Raw genomic sequence first — 21969 nt, 5'->3', positions numbered from 1 at the left:
CCCCTGTAAGGCTCCATTCAGAAGTCCGTATGCGTTTTGCGGATCCGATCCATGTATCCATGGATCCGTAAAAATCATACGGACGTCTGAATGGAGCCTTACAGAGGGGTGATCAATGACGGGTGTGATCAGGGAGTCTATATGGGTGATCACCCCTCTATCATTGATCACCCCCCTGTAAGGCTCCATTCCGACGTCCGTAAGCGTTTTGCAGATCCGATCCATGTATCCGTGGATCCGTAAAAATCATACGGACCTCTGAATGGAGCCTTACAGGGGGGTGATCAATGACAGGGGGGTGATCAATGACAGGGGGGTGATCAGGGAGTCTATATGGGGTTATCAGAGGTTCATAAAGGGTTAATAAGTGACAGGGGGAGTGTAGTGTAGTGTAGTGGTGTTTGGTGGTACTTTACACAGCTACCTGTGTCCTCTGGTGGTCGATCCAAACAAAAGGGACCACCAGAGGACCAGGTAGCAGGTATATTAGATGCTGTTATCAAAACAGTGTCTAATATACCTGTTAGGGGTTAAAAAAATCACATCTCCAGCCTGCCAGCGAGCGATCGCCACTGGCAGGCTGGAGATCCACTCGCTTACAGGAAATCTCGGCTATCGCGAGATGACGCACGGATGCGTCCAGGAGGAATGAATCAACCACCTTCCGGACGCATCCGTGCGTTAGGTGGTCCGGAGATGGTTAAAATGGTACATTTTCTCAGTTTAAACTTTTGTTATGTGATTTATGTTCTATTCCGAATAAAATATTAGAAGTTGGCACCTCTACATCATTGCGTTTAGTTTTTATTCACGATTTGCATAGTGTCCCAACTTTTTGGGAATCAGATTTGTATATATATACAGTACAGACCAAGTTTGGACACACCTTCTCATTCAAAGAGTTTTCTTTATTTTCATGACTATGAAAATTGTAGATTCACACTGAAGGCATCAAAACTATGAATTAACACATGTGGAATTATATACATAACAAAAAAGTGTGAAACAACTGAAAATATGTAATATTCTAGGTTCTTCAAAGTAGCCACCTTTTGCTTTGATTACTGCTTTGCACACTCTTGGCATTCTCTTGATGAGCTTCAAGAGGTAGTCACCTGAAATGGTTTTCACTTCACAGGTGTGCCCTGTCAGGTTTAATAAGTGGGATTTCTTGCCTTATAAATGGGGTTGGGACCATCAGTTGCGTTGTGGAGAAGTCAGGTGGATACACAGCTGATAGTCCTACTGAATAGACTGTTAGAATTTGTATTATGGCAAGAAAAAAGCAGCTAAGTAAAGAATAACTAGTGGCCTTAATTACTTTAAGAAATGAAGGTCAGTCAGTCCGAAAAATTGGGAAAACTTTGAAAGTGTCCCCAAGTGCAGTCACAAAAACCATCAAGCGGTACAAAGAAACTGGCTCATATGCGGACTGCCCCAGGAAAGGAAGACCAAGAGTCACCTCTGCTGCGGAGGATAAGTTCATCTGAGTCACCAGCCTCAGAAATTGGAGGTTAACAGCCGCTCAGATTAGAGACCAGGTCAATGCCACACAGAGTTCTAGCAGCAGACACATCTCTAGAACAACTGTTAAGAGGAGACTGTGTGAATCAGGCCTTCATGGTAGAATATCTGCTAGGAAACCACTGCTAAGGACAGGCAACAAGCAGAAGAGACTTGTTTGGGCTAAAGAACACAAGGAATGGACATTAAACCAGTGGAAATCTGTGCTTTGGTCTGATGAGTCCAAATTTGAGATCTTTGGTTCCAACCACCGTGTCTTTGTGCGACGCAGAAAAGGTGAACGGATGGACTCTAAATGCCTGGTTCCCACCGTGAAGCATGGAGGAGGAGGTGTGATGGTGTGGGGGTGCTTTTCTGGTGACACTGTTGGGGATTTATTCAAAATTTAAGGCATACTGAACCAGCATGGCTAACACAGCATCTTGCAGCGGCATGCTATTCCATCCGGTTTGCATTTAGTTGGACCATCATTTATTTTTCAACAGGACAATGACCCCAAACACACTTCCAGGCTGTGTAAGGGCTATTTGATCATGAAGGAGAGTGATGGGGTGCTGCGCCAGATGACCTGGCCTTCACAGTCACCGGACCTGAACCCAATCGAGGTGGTTTGGGGTGAGCTGGACCGCAGAGTGAAGGCAAAAGGGCCAACAAGTGCTAAGCATCTCTGGGAACTCCTTCAAGACTGTTGGAAGACCATTTCAGGTGACTACCTCTTGAAGCTCATCAAGAGAATGCCAAGAGTGTGCAAAGCAGTAATCAAAGAAAATGGTGGCTACTTTGAAGAACCTAGAATATGACATATTTTCAGTTGTTTCACACTTTTTTGTTATGTATATAATTCCACATGTGTTAATACACTGCCTTCAGTGTAGATCTACAATTTTCATAGTTATAAAAATAAAGAAAACTCTTTGAATGAGAAGGTGTGTCCAAACTTTTGGTCTGTACTGTATATATATATAAAATTATGATAATGGCTAATATTCCAGTTACACTGAATAGCTACAAGTTGGTCTACAGGATTAATAGATCTACGGAAGATTCTATTTCGATTGTACTTCACTCTGTTGTGCTACATGTGGAAAAACCTAACACGTATTCTAGGATGTTATTTATTCATTTTAGTTCCTGTAATACTATAATCCCTCAGAAACTTGTAGAGAATCTTAAGAACCATGGATTGGCAAACAGGCTTTGTTCATGGATTGTGAATTTTCTCACAAATGGTGAGAGTGGAAAAATGCGAGTCCTCTACTATGGTATTAAATACAAGTACTCCGCAAGGATGTGTTCTTAGCCTGGCTCTTTTTATGTTGTTAAACTCCCTTTTTCCTTTTTTACTCATGACTGTATCCATTTAGCCATCTATAGTGGAGTTTGCTGATGATACCACGGTAGTGAGATTGAAATCAGGCAATGATGAGAATTTTTATAGGAAGGAAGTTCAGAATTTAGTTAGGTGGTGCTCGGAGAGTAATCTAGGTCTTAATATAGCAAAAACAAAAAAGGTCATAATTGATTTTAGGAGAACAATGTATTTTCTCCTCTCTATATAAATGGAGAGAAAGTAGAAAGAGTAGATGATCTTATCTATGGTTTCTGGGCTTTATATTACTTAAGATTTGACATGGATTGTTAATACGTCTTATTTGGTAAGGAAGACCCAACAAAGGTTTTTCTTTTTGAGGAAGTTGAAAAAAACTAGACTTCCATCAAATTTATTAGTGAGCTATTATAGTAGTGTAATAGAGAGTATTCTCTGCTTATACATTAGTCTTTTGTATAAGAAAGCTAGCAGTAAAATTAAGGATTCCACCTACCCAAGCTATAACTTCTTTGTCTGACTAATATCTGGCAAAATATACAGGCTGTTCCTTTAAAGCACAGACAAACAGCTTTTTTCAAGGGCTGTTACCTAGCATTTTTTTATTTTATTTTTATTGGGTATGCTAAGGTTGTGGGTTTAGTTAAATCGTTAATTTCTAACGATAATTTGTTTTCCCTTAGTCCTAACAGCAGCACAGATGGGGTTAACTGCCCCTGTGGACTGGTAGGACCGGCGGAATTTTAATGAGGCCAAGAACCAATAAACGATCTTCAGCTCCCTGAAAGGGAGGAGATCACCCCCCAGCCCACCGTGTTTTTAACAAGCATAATGTATTTAGGGTGGGATATTTGTGTGCTGCTGTTAGGACTAAGGGAAAACAAATTATCGTTAGAAATTAACGATTCCCTTACGTCCTCAACAGCAGCACAGATGGGGAGATAGCAAGAAGAATCCCCTAGGGAGGGTCCTCATGCCTGGCAGAACTAAGAATAGTCTGCCCAAAAGCCGAAAACTCTGCCATCCTAGCATCTATCCTATAATGGGAGATGAAGGTTGACTCAGAGCTCCAGGAGGCCGCCTTACAGATCAACTCTAAGGGGAGGAGTCTTCTCTCCGCAACCGAGGTGGAGACCGCCCTAGTAGAATGGGCCCTCACAAACTCGGGAGGATCTAAGGATTGGGAGACGAAAGCTTCCATAATGGCCTCCTTGATCCAGCGACTAATGGTGGCTTTAGACGCTTTACGGCCTTTAGACTTACCGGCAAACAGGATAAGAAGATTCTCATCTATCCTGAACTCACTAGCTCTATCCACATAGATCTGGAGGCATCTTGAAATATCCAGCGGGTCTCTAGCTGGAGTATCAGAGGAGGAGGCTGTAAACAAAACTGGTAAAGATATTACCTTATTGATGTTCTGGAAAGTAGGCACCTTAGGCCTGAAGTAAGGTAAAAACTTCAGGAGTACTCTATCCTGTAGAAAAATAATGTACGGGTGATTTGCGGAGAAAGCCTGCAATTCAGAAACTCTTTTGGCTGAAGCTATAGCCAGAAGAAAGACCATCTTTAAAGTCAAAAATGTTAAATTTACCCCCTCCAAGGGCTCGAAGGGGGGAGATGCTAGCCCCCTGAGCACTACTGAAAGATCCCACTGGGGGATAGGTTTCAGTATAGTAGGCTTTAGTCTTTCAGCTCCCTTCAGGAAGCGTTTGATGAGTGGGTCCCGAGAATGTGGCCTGTTGAGACAGGCCGAGATGGCATAAACCTGTACCTTCAAGGTAGCTGGAGATAGGCCTCTATCTAATCCATCCTGAAGAAATTGAAGTATCGCAGGAAGGGGCGGATCTGCAGACGCCACCTGTCTGGAATCACACCATGCCTCGAAGATTCTCATGATCCTGGAGTAGGCCTTCTTTGTAGACTCTGCTCGGGAATGCGACGAAGTTCTCAGGACCGACTCGGAAAGCTCTTCTATATTGGGAAGGGACTGATCAACCTCCAGGCTGTCAGGTTGAACCTGTGCAGATCTGGGCAGAGGTGAGTGTCCCACGACACCAGGGTCTGCTCCGGGGGGAGTCTCCAGTATTGTCCCCAACTCATCTGAATGAGCTGGGTAAACCAGGATCTTCTGGGCCAAAACGGTATGATGGCTATTACCGAGGCCTGATCCTGACGGATTTTCATCAATACCCTCGGTATCATGGAAAAGGGAGGGAAGATGTAAGCCAGCCTGAACCTCCACGGTATTGACAGAGCATCTATCGCCAGGGGGTTGTCTTCCCTGTAGAGGGAACAGAACCTCATCACCTTGGCGTTGAACCTGGTTGCCATGAGATCCACTTCTGGCATACCCCATCTGTGAACTAGCTGCCTGAAGATCTCCGGATGCAGAGACCACTCCATGGTCGGTAATCCTCGACTTAAGCGGTCCGCTACAACAACTCTCACATCTGGAGTAAGGACAGCTGTCAACTAGGGGTGTGTTACGTTCGTAACATGCCAAATGCTTCCTCTTGGCCCCAGCCTTCCGCTGATCCTCCTTAGGGGAAGCCATAGTCTGTAATGGAAGAAACAAAACAGGTCATAACACCTACACCATCAGGAGGTGGAGAAAACCAGACCTTAAGGGGGCCCACCAGCACTAGAAGAAATAGAGCTGAAAGAAGAGGAAGTACAAAAAGCAAAGCAATACTGCAGGAATATCACAAAGCACAGGAGAGCTCAGGAGCTAACTTGTGAAAGCAACGCAACCAGAGCACTGACTGATGGGCTCTGGGCGCTTAAAAGGAGGAAACCCCGCCCAATGGGCGGGTTCCTGAAACGAGATCAGCACCACTCCCTTTTTTTTTTTTTTTTTGTATATGTGCTGCCAAAGCAAGCACTCAGAAAAACCAGAGCCTATACTGGCTCTACCTAAACGAAAAATTGTCTCCCCAGACTAATTCCTAAGTCCAGGATGTCATTCTAGGGAGCCAGTTTAAAGAAAGGTGAGTTTTATACATCACTGCATCGCTTCGGAAAACCGGAAGTGACGTAGCGCACCTAGGGCGCGTCACTTCCGGAAAATGGCGGCGCCCATAGCGCCGCACACATGCGGTAACGGAGGAACGGAGGACCGTCTACAGATGATGAAAGAAGAGGGGAGGGGACGCCCCCCTCCCCAACGGTACCCCAGACCGAAATCGCCATGATCAGGCCTAAAATAAAGGCACTGAGATCCATAGAAAGCGAGCTAAGCTTTAAGGAGGGAAAAAGGAACCCTTAAGCTATCTTCAGCTCCCAGAGAGGGAGCGACACGCCAGTCCACCTGTCCAGAGGACAGAAAAAAACACGGTGGGCTGGGGGGTGATCTCCTCCCTTTCAGGGAGCTGAAGATCGTTTATTGGTTCTTGGGCTCATTAAAATTCCGCCGGTCCTACCAGTCCACAGGGGCAGTTAACCCCATCTGTGCTGCTGTTGAGGACGTAAGGGAATCAGTTGTGATTGATGAGATGTGATTTCTTTAAACTACTGCACATATGCACTCTTTGGTGGTATTGCTATGCACTAGTGATGAGCGGGAGGTGCCATATTTGTCCAAATCAAATATTCGTCATTATTCTATTTATCCTGAATAATATAGCATTATAGCAAATATTCGGAAAATACACCTTTAGACTGTAATTTAGCTAATATAGTGCTAATATTTTTTTTTACAGTCTAATTTTTTTTGTCTCTTCTGAACTTCAGATTTGGAAAAAATTCACACTATTAAAAAAAAAACTACTATAGAACTATATTAGCTAAATTGAAGTCTATATGTGGATTTTACGAATATTCACTAAATTGCTATATATTAGTTTTTTAGAATATTCGTCATTTTTTTTTCCATATGAAAACATGACTCATTTACCCATAAGAAAGAAGCAGGGAGGAATCATGTTTTCAGATGTTAAAAAATTATGAATATTCGATATAGAGAATATATAGCACTATATTCGCGAATTAGCGAAGTTGCGATATTCGCAATTAATATTTGCTATTCGAATATTTGTGCTCAACACTACTATGCACATGGGTCTACAGTCATGTGAAAAAATTAGGACACCCTTTGAAAGCATGTGTTTTTTTGTAACATTTTTAATAAAAGGTTATTTCATCTCCGTTTCAACAATACAGAGAGATTAAAGTAATCCAACTAAACAAAGAAAACTGAAGAAAAGTCTTTTCAAGATCTTCTGTAAATGTCATTCTACAAAAATGCCTATTCTAACTGAGGAAAAAGATAGGACACCCTCACATGTATTCCCTCTTAAATTGGCTCAGATCTCACACAGGTATATCACACCAGGTGCACATAATTAGTAGATCGTTACTCTGCATGTTGAATGAGGCTTGCCCTATTTAAACCTCAGACATTTAGTTTGGTGTGCTCCTGACTGTTGAAGTGAGAGTGAGCACCATGGTGAGAGCAAAAGAGCTGTCAGAGGACTTCAGAAAAAAGATTGTAGCAGCCTATGAGTCTGGGAAGGGATTTAAAAAGATCTCAAAAGATTTTGAAATCAGCCATTCCACTGTCTGGAAGATAGTCTACAAGTGGAGGGCTTTCAAAACAACTGCCAACATGCCCAGGACTGGTCGCCCCAGCAAGTTCAACCCAAGAGCAGACCGCAAGATGCTAAAAGAGGTCTCCAAAAACCCTAAAGTGTCATCTCGAGAACTACAGCAGGCTCTGGCTACTGTTGATGTAGAAGTACATGCCTCTACAATCAGAAAGAGACTGTACAAGTTTAACTTGCATGGGAGGTGTGCATAGAGGAAACCTTTGCTTTCCAAGAGAAACATCGAGGCCAGACTGACATTTGCCAGAGATAAAGTTGACAAAGACCAGGACTTCTGGAATAATGTTCTTTGGACAGATGAGTCCAAAATTGAATTATTTGGACACAACAGCAGAGGACATGTTTGGCGTAAACCAAACACAGCATTCCAAGAAAAGAACCTCATACCAACTGTGAAGCATGGAGGTGGAAGTGTCATGGTTTGGGGCTGCTTTGCTGCAGCAGGACCTGGTCAGCTCACCATCATAGAATCCACGATGAATTCTACTGTGTATCAGAAGGTGCTTGAAGAACATGTGAGACCATCAGTTAGAAAATTAAAGCTGAAGCGGAACTGGACCATGCAACATGACAATGACCCAAAACATACTAGTAAATCAACCAAAGATTGGCTGAAAAAGAAGAAATGGAGAGTCCTGGAATGGCCAAGTCAAAGTCCAGATTTGAATCCCATTGAGATGCTGTGGGGTGACTTGAAAAGGGCTGTACGTGCAAGAAACCCCTCAAACATCTCACAGCTGAAAAAGTTTGCATTGAGGAGTGGGGTAAAATTTCCTCAGACCGATGTCGAAGACTGGTAGATGGCTACAAGAACCGTCTCATTGCAGTTATTTCAGCCAAAGGAGGTAACACTCGCTATTAGGGGCAAGGGTGTCCTATCTTTTTCCTCAGTTAGAATAGGCATTTTTGTAGAATGACATTTACAGAAGATCTTGAAAAGACTTTTCTTCAGTTTTCTTTGTTTAGTTGGATTACTTTAATCTCTCTGTATTGTTGAAACGGAGATGAAATAACCTTTTATTAAAAATGTTACAAAAAACCACATGCTTTCAAAGGGTGTCCTAATTTTTTCACATGACTGTATATATGATATTGTGACTACTGTATATTGCTGCCAAAAAATTATATGAGCTACAAAACAAATTTAATACATTACTATGTAAATTCCAATGATAATAGAGTGTTATCTATCTTATATACAGTATAAATATACATGTATGGTTCCTCGAAATTAGCTAAAACTCTACTTTAGGCCTTATGCACACAAAAGTATTTTCATTCAGTGTCCATTACATTTGTTTGCGGACCGTGTACGGAACCATTCATTTCAATGGGTCTGCAAAAAAAACGGAAGGTACTCCGTATGCATTCCGTTTTCCGTATGTCTGTATTTCCATTCTGCAAAAAATAGAACATGTCCTATTATTGAAAAATACATACGGTCGTGTGTATGAGGCCTTAGAGGAACATTTGTAGTCCAGTGCTGGTTTAAACTTAATGAACACATAAGCTTAATGAACACAGACAAATTAGGGATCAGCATCCCATACTGCATCCCAAGTGGAATTATATGATCCACAGTAACGGATGCAATACAGTTAGAATGCAATATGGAAGGGACACACACCATTGTGTGCATGAGGCTTAGAAAACAAATTTTTGCCAAGTGCATTACATTCCTTTGGCAATAAGCAAAAGGAGTAATGAATCTCAGAACATTTATAGCCATTGCTATAGTTTAGTCAACAAGTAAGCATTATTTATAGGGCTCTAAATTTTACAAAATAAGTTTTAGCAAACATATTGTCAAGTGCAGTTCAATTACCTGCTATAAAATGGAAAGTATAGGACTTACTACTTCAGTTTAAAAAGACTGTTCTCATTCACAGAGTATTCCAGCAAGTAAAATTCTAAAATAGCCCAATACAGATATCAGCATACTCAATTTATGAACCTAATAGTTGAATTAAATTGTAAACAACAGAGTCTGAATAAAATATCACATTTACCACAGATACTATGTTCGAATAATACATAAAATTGAGCCCTGACATGGAAAAACATGAGAGATCTCTGCACTCAAAACTTGTTACAACTTGCAATAAAACACAGGCATTATCAAGACTATGCAATTTCCAAGGCAGCGAACAGCACAGATGCACCTGATATAAGTTAATTTATTTCTACCGTCTTATAACTAACTTCATGCCTAAACTCAGTTTCAGTATTGCTGCAACATAGTCCAAAGTCCCTGTTGATGGGAAAGGACTTTTGACATCCAAAATGAAATATCTGTAATTGGGTGACCTCTATTGCACCTGTAAGCAAAACAAAGTTAACCTTTCAGGTCAAATGACTTCAATTTAAGTATTCAAAGAATCTATCTGGGAAAGTATTAGAGAGCTTCTTCATAAACTATTAAAACGGAGCTACAGTGAAGTTTGAATGTGTAGCAAAAGGGCAGGCAGCGTTATGAAGTTTCAGTACTACTTACTTTTTTAAAATAACAAAGATTATGGGGAAAATGATTAACAAGTCGCCGATTTTGTCGGACGCAAATCGCAAAATCCGCTCACGCCACTTTTCCAGAGTGGTAAGCAAACAGGAGTGGCATGGGTGGCAAGCCCGGCATTTTCATCTCTGGTTTTTGGCATGGAAAATGGCTTAAATCTATACCAGCAAAGGAGCTGGCTTAGTATTAAGTATGTCGCACGGCAGGCTGAATGAAGCACCAAACTTATGTTGAGGCCTTTGCCTTTGGCAGTTCCGCTGGCTGTCCAGTGGGACTTAAGACTGGTGTGAAAAACGTTATTTCTGATGAATATCCTCCTATTTGTTTTAAAACATTGAATAGCCTAAGTATTGCATACACTTAACAGATGAGGTAGACACAAATTGGCCTGTTAAAGCATGCCGTTGCAATAGATATACCGGATATGCAGTATGCATCAACAATATATTGCTTTCTACGTAAGTAAAGAGGCTTGTCCAGGTATGGCGTAAAAAGTCGCCAACCCTGTGTTTGTGTTGTTTTAAACGCCACTGCGACAAAATGTTGTTATAAGTTGCATTTCTACATTGACCTTACTATTTTCTGAAAAGGGGGCATGGTGGGGAAGGGGGTGGGGCCAGGAAAGCTGGTATATTTATCTTCATTTATTTAGGCAAAGACAGAAATCTACGGCAGCTCTGAGATGCTGTAGATTTATGTTTAGACACATGGACTGCTGGAGGATGCGCCTAATATCTTCATAAATTAATTCCCTCCTTTACTTTTCTTTACTGTTTTACACTAGAAGGATTTTTTGTACAGTAAGGAGAAACTCTAGGTTTCTGGAAGGTGAGAAAGATGCAATTTCCACCAACTTATCTTCCATTTCATTCATTTGTATTTGGGGGGTACTATATCTCCTTACAGAGAGCGCCTTAATCAGCTTGAGGAGACTTATAGTCCATACATGCTCTTCTGGAATTCTGGGAAGAAAGGGATACAAATGAGCTCCTAGCAAGTTCTGCCTCTGATGCTACCAGATGTAATGTAGCTATCCTATAAATCTATGACAGCTATATATAAGCAGCTTAACTTTTTGTTCACTCATGAGGCTAATGTATACTGTATATGCAGAGGTTGGCATTTTTCTGAAAAAAATTCCAATACAGGTAAACTGTAAATTTTGAATACAAGAAATTTACTAATTGTCAAAACTTAATTTTTTTTTGTGTTTGACACAAATTTCTAATTCAATGTTATGACTACAAATTTGAATGCATGTTAAATATTTTAAAAACTTCTTGACAATGTCAAAAAGGTTTTCCCTTACTGTAGTTGATGCTGCTAGCATAATTCCTCAATTCTATTCACTAACATTACTAAAATTGTAAATAGGGTACATGTGTAGCAGTTAACAAACAGTAAAATAAACAGTAAGGTTGATTTATTTACTAAATTCATTGAAAATTCAATTAAACATGTATGATGTTTTTCTAAAATAGTGGATTGTTCAAACTAAATTTGGAGAAAAAACACACTTTCGGTAGCCAGTGATGGATTCAATTGTTCACCATTTGAAAATATTTACTTTTCAGTAGTGTATTTAACATTTACTGTTGTGGTATTTACATAACAGACTAGTACATTTTTATTACCTGCACAACTTTCTGAGCCTGGACATCAACAAGGATGACCCTATTCAGCATAGGCTGCGCTGCATATATAAATTTGTCCTTTACTATAACAGCAGATGCCCATACACATCCTTGAGTTTCATGTCCTTCTAACTTTGGACAAACCTCATCCTGAAAAAGAAAAAGACAAAAACACAGATTAGTAAAAACAAAACTATTTGCATTAACTGCAGAACAGTGTCTATTCCAATATATATATATATATATATATATATATATATATACAGTGGAATGCAAACGTTTGGGCAACCTTGTTAATTGTCATGATTTTCCTGTATAAATCGTTGGTTGTTATGATGAAAAATGTCAGTTAAATATATCATATAGGAGACACACACAATGATATTTGAGAAGTGAAATGAAGTTTATTGGATTTACAGAAAGTGTGCTATAATTGTTTAAACAGAATTAGGCAGGTGCATAAATTTGGGCACTGTTGTCATTTTATTGATTGTAAAACCTTTAGAACTAATTATTGGAACTCAAATTGGCTTGGTAAGCTCAGTGACCCCTGACCTACATACACAGGTGAATCCAATTTAGAGAAAGAGTATTTAAGGGGGCCAATTGTAAGTTTCCCTCCTCTTTTAATTTTCTCTGAGGAGTAGCAACATGGGGGTCTCAAAACAACTCTCAAATGACCTGAAGACAAATATTGTTCACCATCATGGTTTAGGGGAAGGATACAGAAAGCTGTCTCAGAGATTTCAGCTTTCTGTTTCCACAGTAAGGCCTCATGCACACGGACGTTTTTTTTCACGGTCCGCAAAACGGGGTTCCGTTGGTCCGTGATCCGTGACCGTTTTTCCGTCCGTGGGTCTTCCTTGATTTTTGGAGGATCCACGGACATGAAAAAAAAGTCATTTTGGTGTCCGCCTGGCCCTGCGGAGCCAAACGGATCCGTCCTGAATTACAATGCAAGTCAATGGGGACGGATCCGTTTGATGTTGACACAATATGGTGCCATTTCAAACGGATCCGTCCCCATTGACTTTCAATGTAAAGTTTGGAGTTCTGTTATACCATCGGATTGGAGTTTTCTCCAATCCGATGGTATATTTTAACTTGTAGCGTCCCCATCACCATGGGAACGCCTCTATGTTAGAATATACTGTCGGATATGAGCTACATCGTGAAACTCATTTCCGACAGTATATTCTAACACAGAGGCGTTCCCATGGTGATGGAGACGCTTCAGGTTAGAATATACAAAAAAACTGTGTACATGACTGCCCCCTGCTGCCTGGCAGGTGCTGCCCGGCAGCAGGGGGCAGACCCCCCCCCTGTTTTTAACTCATTGGTGGCCAGTGGGCCCCCCCTCCCCTGTTGTTAACTTGTTGGTGGCCAGTGTGCGCACCCCCCTCCCTCCCTCCCTCTATTGTTTTAATACATTGGGGCCAGTGTGCGCGCGCCCCCCAACCCCCCCTCCCTCCCTCTCTTGTTTTAATACATTGGGGCCAGTGTGCGCGCGCCCCCCCAACCCCCCTCCCTCCCTCTATTGTTTTAATACATTGGGGCCAGTGTGCGCACCCCCCCACCCCCCTCCCTCCCCCCATTGTAATCATCATCGGTGGCAGCGGAGTAGAAGATTTTCATACTTACCTGGCTGCTGGCTGCTGCGATGTCTGCGTCCGGCCGGGAGCTCCTCCTACTGGTAAGTGACAGCAATGCGCCGCACAGACCTGTCACTTACCAGTAGGAGGAGCTCCCGGCCGGACGCAGACATCGCAGTAGCCAGCAGCCAGGTAAGTATGAAAATCTTCTACTCCGCTGCCACCGATGATGATTACAATAGAGGGAGGGGGGGGGGGGGTTGGGGGGGGTGCGCACACTGGCCCCAATGTATTAAAACAATAGAGGGAGGGAGGGGGGGTTGGGGGGGCGCGCGCACACTGGCCCCAATGTATTAAAACAATAGAGGGAGGGAGGGGGGGTTGGGGGGCGCGCGCACACTGGCCCCAATGTATTAAAACAATAGAGGGAGGGAGGGAGGGGGGTGCGCACACTGTGCCACCAACAGTTAACAACAGGGGAGGGGGGGGCCGCACAATGATATTCAAACTGGGGAGGGGGGGGGTCTGCCCCCTGCTGCCTGGCAGCCCTGATCTCTTACAGGGGGATATGATGGGGTTAATTGTACTATCATATCCCCCTGTAAGAGATCGGGTGCTGCCAAGCAGCAGGGGGCAGTCTTGTACACAGTTTGTAGTGTATTCTAACTAGAAGCGTCCCATCACCATGGGAACGCCTCTGTGTTAGAATATACTGTCGGATCTGAGTTTTCACGAAGTGAAAACTCAGCTCTGAAAAAGCTTTTATGCAGACGGATCTTCGGATCCGTCTGTATGAAACTAACCTACGGCCACGGATCACTGACACGGATGCCAATCTTGTGTGCATCCGTGTTCTTTCACGGACCCATTGACTTGAATGGGTCCGTGAACCGTTGGCCGTGAAAAAAATAGGACAGGTCATATTTTTTTCACGGCCAGGAAACACGGCTCACGGATGCGGCTGCCAAACGGTGCATTTTCCGATTTTTCCACGGACCCATTGAAAGTCAATGGGTCCGTGAAAAAAAACGGAAAACGGCACAACGGCCACGGATGCACACAACGGCTGTGTGCATGAGGCCTTAGGAACATATTGAGGAAATTGAAGACCACAGGCTCAGTTCAAGTTAAGACTCAAAGTGGCAGACCAAGAAAAATCTCAGATAGACAGAAGCGACGAATGGTGAGAACAGTCAGAGTCAACCCACAGACCAGCACCAAAGACCTACAACATCATCTTGCTGCAGATGGAGTCACTGTGCATCAATCAACCATTCGGCGCACTTTACACAAGGAGATGCTGTATGTGAGAGTGATGCAGAGGAAAGCCTTTTCTCCGCCCACAGCACAAAAAGTGCCGCTTGAGGTGGGCTAAAGCACATTTGGACAAGCCAGCTTCATTTTGGAATAAGGTGCTGTGGACTGATGAAGCTAAAATTGAGTTATTTGGCCATAACAAGGTGCGTTATGCATGGAGGAAAAAGAACACAGCATTCCAAGAAAAACACCTGCTACCTACAGTAAAATATGGTGGTGGTTCCATCATGCTGTGGGGCTGTGTGGCCAGTGCAGGGACTGGGAATCTTGTCAAAGTTGAGGGACGCATGAATTCCACCCAGTATCAGCAGATTCTGAAGACCAATGTCCAGGAATCACTGACAAAGCTGAAGCTGCGCCGGGGCTGGATCTTTTAACAAGACAACGACCCTAAACACTGCTCAAAATCCACTAAGGCATTTATGCAGAGGAACAAGTACAACGTTCTGGAATGGCCATCTCAGTCCCCAGACCTGAATATAATTGAAAATCTGTGGTGTGACTGAAAGAGAGCTGTCCATGCTCGGAAGCCATCAAACCTGAATGAACTAAAGATGTTTTGTAAAGAGGAATGGTCCAAAATACCTTCAACCAGAATCCAGACTCTCATTGGAACCTACAGGAAGCGTTTAGAGGCTGTAATTTCTGGAAAAGGAGGATCTACTAAATATTGATTTCATTTATTTTTTGTGGTCCCCAAATTTATGCACCTGCCTAATTTTGTTTAAACAATTATAGCACACTTTCTGTAAATCCAATAAACTTAATTTCACTTCTCAAATATCACTGTGTGTTTCTCCTATATATTTAACTGACATTTTTTATTGTAACAACCAATGATTTATACAGGAAAATCATGACGATTAACAAGGTTGCCCAAACTTTTGCATCCCACTGTGTGTATATATATATATATATAACAGCCAATCATCAAGCGTTTAAGGCTACATGCACACGACTGTATTTGTCTTACGGTCCGCAAATTGCGGATCCGCAAATAAAATGGCTGACGTTCTGTATGGCCTCAAGCACACAACTTTTTTTTTTTCCGTGTCCGATCCGTTTTTTATTGCGGATAGGATGCGGACCCATTCATTTCAATGGGTCCGCAAAAAACGCGGACAGCACACCGTGTGCTCTCCTCATCAGTATGTCCGTTCTGTTGCTCCGCAAAAAAAATAGTGCATGTTCTATTTTTTTCTAGTTTGCAGACAAGGATAGGCATTATTACAATGGACCCGCAAAAAAAACGGATCCGCAAAAAAAACTGATGCATTACGGAACGTCATCCTTTTTTTTGTGTATCCGCAATTTGCAGACCGCAAAACACATACGGTCGTGTGCATATAGCCTAACTCTGTGATCTTAGAAGCCATCACAGCCATGCCTACTAATGGCATGGCTGTGATTGGCCAGTGCAGCATGTGACCCAGCCTCTATATAAGCTGGAGTCACGTAGTGCTGCACGTCACTCTGCTGTGCTTAGTGTAGGGATAGGATGCTCCTGCTGTGATGGAGAGAATAGGAAAGAAACTTTAATCAGAACTGCAATTTAACTCAGCGATCTACATAGATTTAGTTGTGTGGGTGCAGTGCCCAATTTTTTTACCCTGCCATGAGCCCAGTGACAGAGAAAAATAACTTTTCTCCGTCTGTTAGTCAGGTTGGTGGCGGCGGCCATTTTATGCAAGCTCAGTGCACCAGCACTGCATATGTGGTTTTGTGACATTGAAATCCAATATCCTACATCTGGTGCATTTGCAGCATTAGTCAGTGTGCAATTTAACCCTTTCATGACCAAATGTCATTGATGCCCCGGTGTCCAGGTCAAAATGTACAAATCTGACATGCGTCACTTTAAGTGGTAATAGCCTTGGAACACTTACTTATCCAAGCAATTCTGAGAATGTTTTCTCGTGACACATTGTACTTCATGACAGTCATAAATTTGAGTCAATATATATCACCTTTATTTATGAAAAAATCCCAAATTTACCAAAAAATTTCTAAATTTCTCTGCTTCTAAAACAGAAAGTGATACCTCATAAAATATTTGTTACATAACATTCCCCATATGTCTACTTTATGTTGGCATCATGTTGGAAATGTTATTTTATTTTTTTAGGACGTTACAAGGCTTAGAAATTTAGAAGCAATTTTTAAGAAAATTTCCAAAACCCACTTTTTAAGGACTAGTTCAGGTCTGAAGTCACTTTGTGGGGCTTACATAGTGGAAACCCCCCATAAATGACCCCATTGTAGAAACTACACCGCTCTAGTTACTTAAAACCAATTTTACAAACGTTATTAACCCTTTAGGTGTTCCACAAGAATTAAAGGAAAATGGAGATGAAATTTCTAAATTTCACTTTTTTAGCAGAGTTTCCATTTTATTATATTTTTTTCTTTAACACATTAAGGGTTAACAGCCAAACAAAACTCAATATTTATTACTCTGATTCTGTGGTTTACAGAAACACCCCACATGTGGTCGTAAACTGATGTAAGGGCACACGGCAGGGCGCAGAAGAAAAAAAACACTGTATGGTTTTTGGAAGGCAGATTTTGCTGGATTGGTTTTCTGAACGCCATATGTTTTTTTTATTTTTCTACCGATCGTCTTGTGCAGGGGCTCGTTTTTTGCAGAAAGAGTTGAGGTTTTTATTGGTGCCATTTTTGGGTACATAGGATTTTTTGATCATTCATTATTACACTTTATGGGGCACGGTGGCCCAAAAATTGGCTGTTTTGGAACAGTTTATTATTATTATTTTTTTACAGCATTCATCTGAGGGGTTAGGTCATGTGACAGTTTTATAGAGCAGATCGTTACGGACGTGGCAATACCCAATATGTGTATATATATATATATATATATGTTTTACACAATAATAGCATTTCTGAAACCCAAAAAATGATGTTTTAGTGTCCCCATAGTCTGAGAGCCATAGCTTTTTTTTGGGGCGATTGTCTTAAATATGTGCTCATTTTTTGCAGGATGAGGTAACGGTTTGATTGGTACTATTTTGGGGTATATACGCCTTTTTTGATCGCTTGGTGTTGCACTTTTTGTTATGTAAGGTGACAAAAATGGCTTATTTTTTTACACCGTTTTTATTTTTGATTTTTTTATGGTGTTTATTGGACGGGGTTGATGATGTAATATATTTATAGAGATGGTCGTTACGGACGCAGTGACACCTAATGTGTGGTTTCTGTTTTTTTTTTTTGTTTTTTTTTTTAGGAAAAGGAATTTTTTTTAAACATTTTTATTTATTTATTTTTACTTTTATTATTTTCAAATTTTTTTTTTATCAGTTCCCTCTTGGATCTTGAAGATCCAGTGGGGCTGATGGTTGTACTATACTTTGCAATGCTCTTGCATTGCAAAGTATAATACAATCAGATGCCCTGTAGGTGGTAGCACCGGACGCCTATGCCATGGCAACCGGACGCCTTTGCAAAGCGTCATGGCAGCCCCCTCCCTATATTAACACCATGGATGCCGCTACTGGGGCATCTATGGGGTTACAGCAGTGTCAGCATAGAGCTGACACGCGCTGCTGATGGCGGCGGCTCAGGAATTGAGCCGCTGCCATCACACACAGAAGGGGGACCGCATCGGGGGCAGGGGGCAGCACTGGAAACGGGGGAGGGGGGCAGCATTTTACACATTACAGATCGGGGCAGGAGGCGGCGGACCGCATCGGGGGCAGGCTAAGAAGAAGGACAAGAAGGGGGCAAAGATCGGGGCAGGGGGGGGCGGACCGCATCGGGGGCAGGATAAGAAGGACAAGAACAAGAAGGGGGCACAGATGGGGGCTTTAAGAAGGGGGCACAGATCGGGGGCTTCAGGACACATTACCGATTTCAGGCTCTGATCTGCTGAGCGCAGATCAGAGCCTGAAACCGGCATTTTAACACTGCCGCGATCCGATGTCACGGACGGTGTACAGGAAACAAGACAATGCAACATGCATATATGACTCACTGGATCCAAAGCTAAGGAACCAAAAGGGAGACCCCTGCACAAGACCTGGCACTTTCCCTGGCTGCTCAGCCTATGCAAAAATCCCAAAGATGGATGGTTGCATATCCACGTACCTCGACTATATAACACCTGAACACCCTACAATAGTGAGGGGACACGACCACCGGCTCCCTACACCAGACACGGAGGGAGTCAGGGTCACCTGGGATCCAGCAAACAGAAAATAACAGATAAATGTACAGCACTTAACTTAGTAGCAGACTGGGAAATAGGATCAGCATGCACACACTCCAGGAAGAAGTATAAGCCGCCCAGTAATGCATTATGGGGCGGAATTTAAAGGAATGGAATCAGTCCAACTACATGACAGCTGAGAGAGGCTAACGAGATGAGGAACTGAGCAGCACAACAAGGAAAACTCAAGGAGGAGGTTCTGAAAGGCTTCTGTCAGAGCTTCTCAGCTGTCTGGTTGTGACATTTGATTGATTAGTCTGCACAGACTAACCAATCGGATCAATTGCCGGCAAGGGGCCACTCTGATTGGTCCCGTGCCGGCATTACTGCACTGTATGCTGTCCTTGACAGCATACAGGGCAGGGGCAGAAGCTTTAATCCAAGCGCTTTGCAGCGCTTGGATTAAAGAGCTGCCAGAACGTTTATATACATGGTAGCTGCACGGGGCATGTGCAGCTATCACGTATATATACAGATTGCAGTCGTGAAGGGGTTAAGCTAGAAATACAGCTATAATTTTCTGGGTTTTAAAAAACAACCTTTTTGGTCAAAATACTAAATTTTACAGCCCTTGCTGCATCTGTACGTGTGAAATTCAAGCATTATATACTGCTGTCATATTCTGTTATTAAAAAAGACTGTACTTAATATTGCAGCCTTTGCTGCATCTGTGATTGTAAAAACAAGCTTGAAATACTTCAATAATTTTCTGGCTTTGAAAACACAAATTTTTGGCAATACCCTCCATCTGGGGCCTCTGCCGCATTAGTCAGTGTGCAATTTAAGTTAGAAATACAGCTATAATATTCTGGGTTTTAAAAAACACCCATTTAGTGCAAAATACTTAATTTGCCACCTTGTCTGCATCTGTACGTGTGAAATTCAAGCGTTATATACTGCTGTCATATTCTGTTATTCAAAAAACACCCATATTCGGCAAAAATCTTAATTTTGCACCCTTTGCTGCATATGTCATTGTTAGATACACCCTTTACATCATGTATGTCAAACTCCTGGCCCTCCAGATGTTGCAAAACTACAACTCCCATCATTCCCTGATAGCTGTAGTATGCCCAGGCATGATGGGAGTTGTAGTTTTGCAACAGCTGGAGGGCCACGAGTTTGACATCCCTGCTTTACATACTGCGGTGCTATTCAGATATTACATTAACACCCATTCTGGGCAAAAATCTTAATTTGCGGCCTTGTCTGCATCTGTCAGTGTGATATACTTGATTTAGATACTGCTGTGCTATTTTGGTATAAAAAAAAACACAAATTTTGGGCAAAAATCTTAATTTGCGGCCCTGTTTGCATCTGTACGTGTGAAATACACCCTTTAGATACTGTTGTTCTATTCTGCTATAAAAAAACACCCATTTAGGGCAAAAATCTTAATTTTGCAGCCTTTGTTGCATCTATTATTGTGAGATACACGCATTAGATACTATTGTTCTATTCTGTAATAAAAAAAACACCCATTTTGGGCAAGATCCAAAATTTGAGAAATATGAGGAGAGTGTGAAATAAGGGACGTGTTCCCGGTCATGGTGCTGCTGGTAGAGGTCCTGCTGCAGGGAGAGGACGTAGTCGATCTGTGCCAGCTATACACACAAGTGAAACACCTTCCTCAGGTGAAAGTAGGCGACAGAAACTTCAGCGGTATTTGGTATTTGGCAAGAACAAGTACAGGCGATAGTAGCTTGGGTTGCTGACAGTGCCTCCAATTCATTTACATTGTCTCCCACACAGTCTCCTGCTGAAAGATCAGAGTTGGCACCTGCAGCCAATGTCCATCAGTCTTTTTCCTCACCCACTTGCAAATCAGCCAAGCAGTCTGAGCCCAAGTTATGCAGCAGTCTCTTCTGCTTTTTGATGACTCTGCTAGCAGGGTTTCCCAGGGCCATCCACCTAGCCTTGCCCCAGATGTGGAAGAGATTGAGTGCACTGATGCCCAACCACTTATGTTTAAAGATGAGTACATGGGAGGACCATCGCAGCACGTCTTGGATGATAAAGAAACACGGGTGCCAACTGCTGTGGCTTTCGAAAGTGTGCAGACCGACAAAGAGGGCAGGGGTGAAGACTGGGTGGAAGAAGATGTGGAGAATGAGGAGGTCCTCGACCCCACATGGAATCAAGGTCATGCAATTAACCTGTGTAGTTCGGAGGAAGAGGCGGTGGTCGCACAGAGCCACCAGCACAGCAGTAGAGGGAACAGGGTGAAAAAGCGGAGTGGCCGTCCCCTAGACAGAACACCTGCTACTGCCCACCGAAGCAAGGGACCGAGCACACCAAATCCAGCTCCAAGGAGTTCCCTGGCGTGGCACTTCTTCAGACAATGTGCTGATGACAAGACACAAGTGGTTTGCACTCTGTGCAATCAGAGCCTGAAGCGAGGCATAAACGTTCTCAACTTGAGCACAACCTACATGACCAGACATCTAAGTGCAAAGCACACGCTACAGTGGAGTAGACACCTCAAAAACCAAGAAAGGTCTCTGGCTCCTCCTGCTTCCTCTTCTGCTGCAGTCTCTGCTTTTTCATCCACCTCTAGAGTGACAGTGCCACCTGCCACCCCATAAACAGAGGATCTGCCAGCAACACCACCATCTGGGTCACCAAGCATCTCAACAATGTCCCACGAAAGCATTTAGCTCTCCATCTCCCAAACACTGGAGCGGAAGAGTAAGTACCCCTCTACCCACCCGCAATCCCTGGCCCTGAATCCAAGCATTTCATAATTACTGGCCTTTGAAATGCTGTCATTCCATCTGGAAAGTTTGGAGTCTGGAGTATTAAAAAGCCTTATGGCGGTGGCTGTCCCACAGTACGTTGTGCCCAGCTGCCACAATTTTTCCAGGCGTGCCATCCCTTTCCTGCACAACCAAGTGGGGGACAAAATCAGGTATGCACTGCGCAACGCCATCTGTGGCAAGGTGCACCTCACTATGGATACGAGGACCAGTAAGCATGGTCAGTGACGTTATAGCTCCATAACAGCACACTGGGTAAATGCAGTGGCGGCTGTGTCTGAGGCGATAGCAGTTTGCCACATGTCCTTCCACCACCGAGGATTGCAGGGCACTTCAGTTTGCCTCCTGTTGCTTCCTCCTCCTACTCCGCTTTCTCTACCGGCTCCTCATCTGGTCAGCGTAACACCTTCACCACCAACTTCAGCACAGCCAGGGGTAAGCGACAGCAGGCAGTTTTAAAAGTTATCTGTTTGGGGGA

The 21969-nt window shown here is 42.8% G+C and overlaps 1 protein-coding gene across 1 annotated transcript in view; it reads right to left on the bottom strand.

Moving 5' to 3' along the window:
* FSTL5 (follistatin like 5) overlaps positions 1-21969 on the bottom strand; it is a 940713-nt gene that overhangs the window by 93910 nt on the left and 824834 nt on the right. Inside the window, exon 12 of the mRNA XM_044297750.1 lies at positions 11602-11751. Within this exon, the coding sequence (XP_044153685.1) occupies positions 11602-11751 (150 nt within the window). The remainder of the gene's footprint in view (positions 1-11601; positions 11752-21969) is intronic.

The sequence above is a fragment of the Bufo gargarizans genome, chromosome 1 (assembly GCF_014858855.1).
Source record: "Bufo gargarizans isolate SCDJY-AF-19 chromosome 1, ASM1485885v1, whole genome shotgun sequence".
Lineage (NCBI taxonomy): Eukaryota > Metazoa > Chordata > Amphibia > Anura > Bufonidae > Bufo > Bufo gargarizans.
This window is presented reverse-complemented; position numbering and strand designations above follow the sequence as displayed.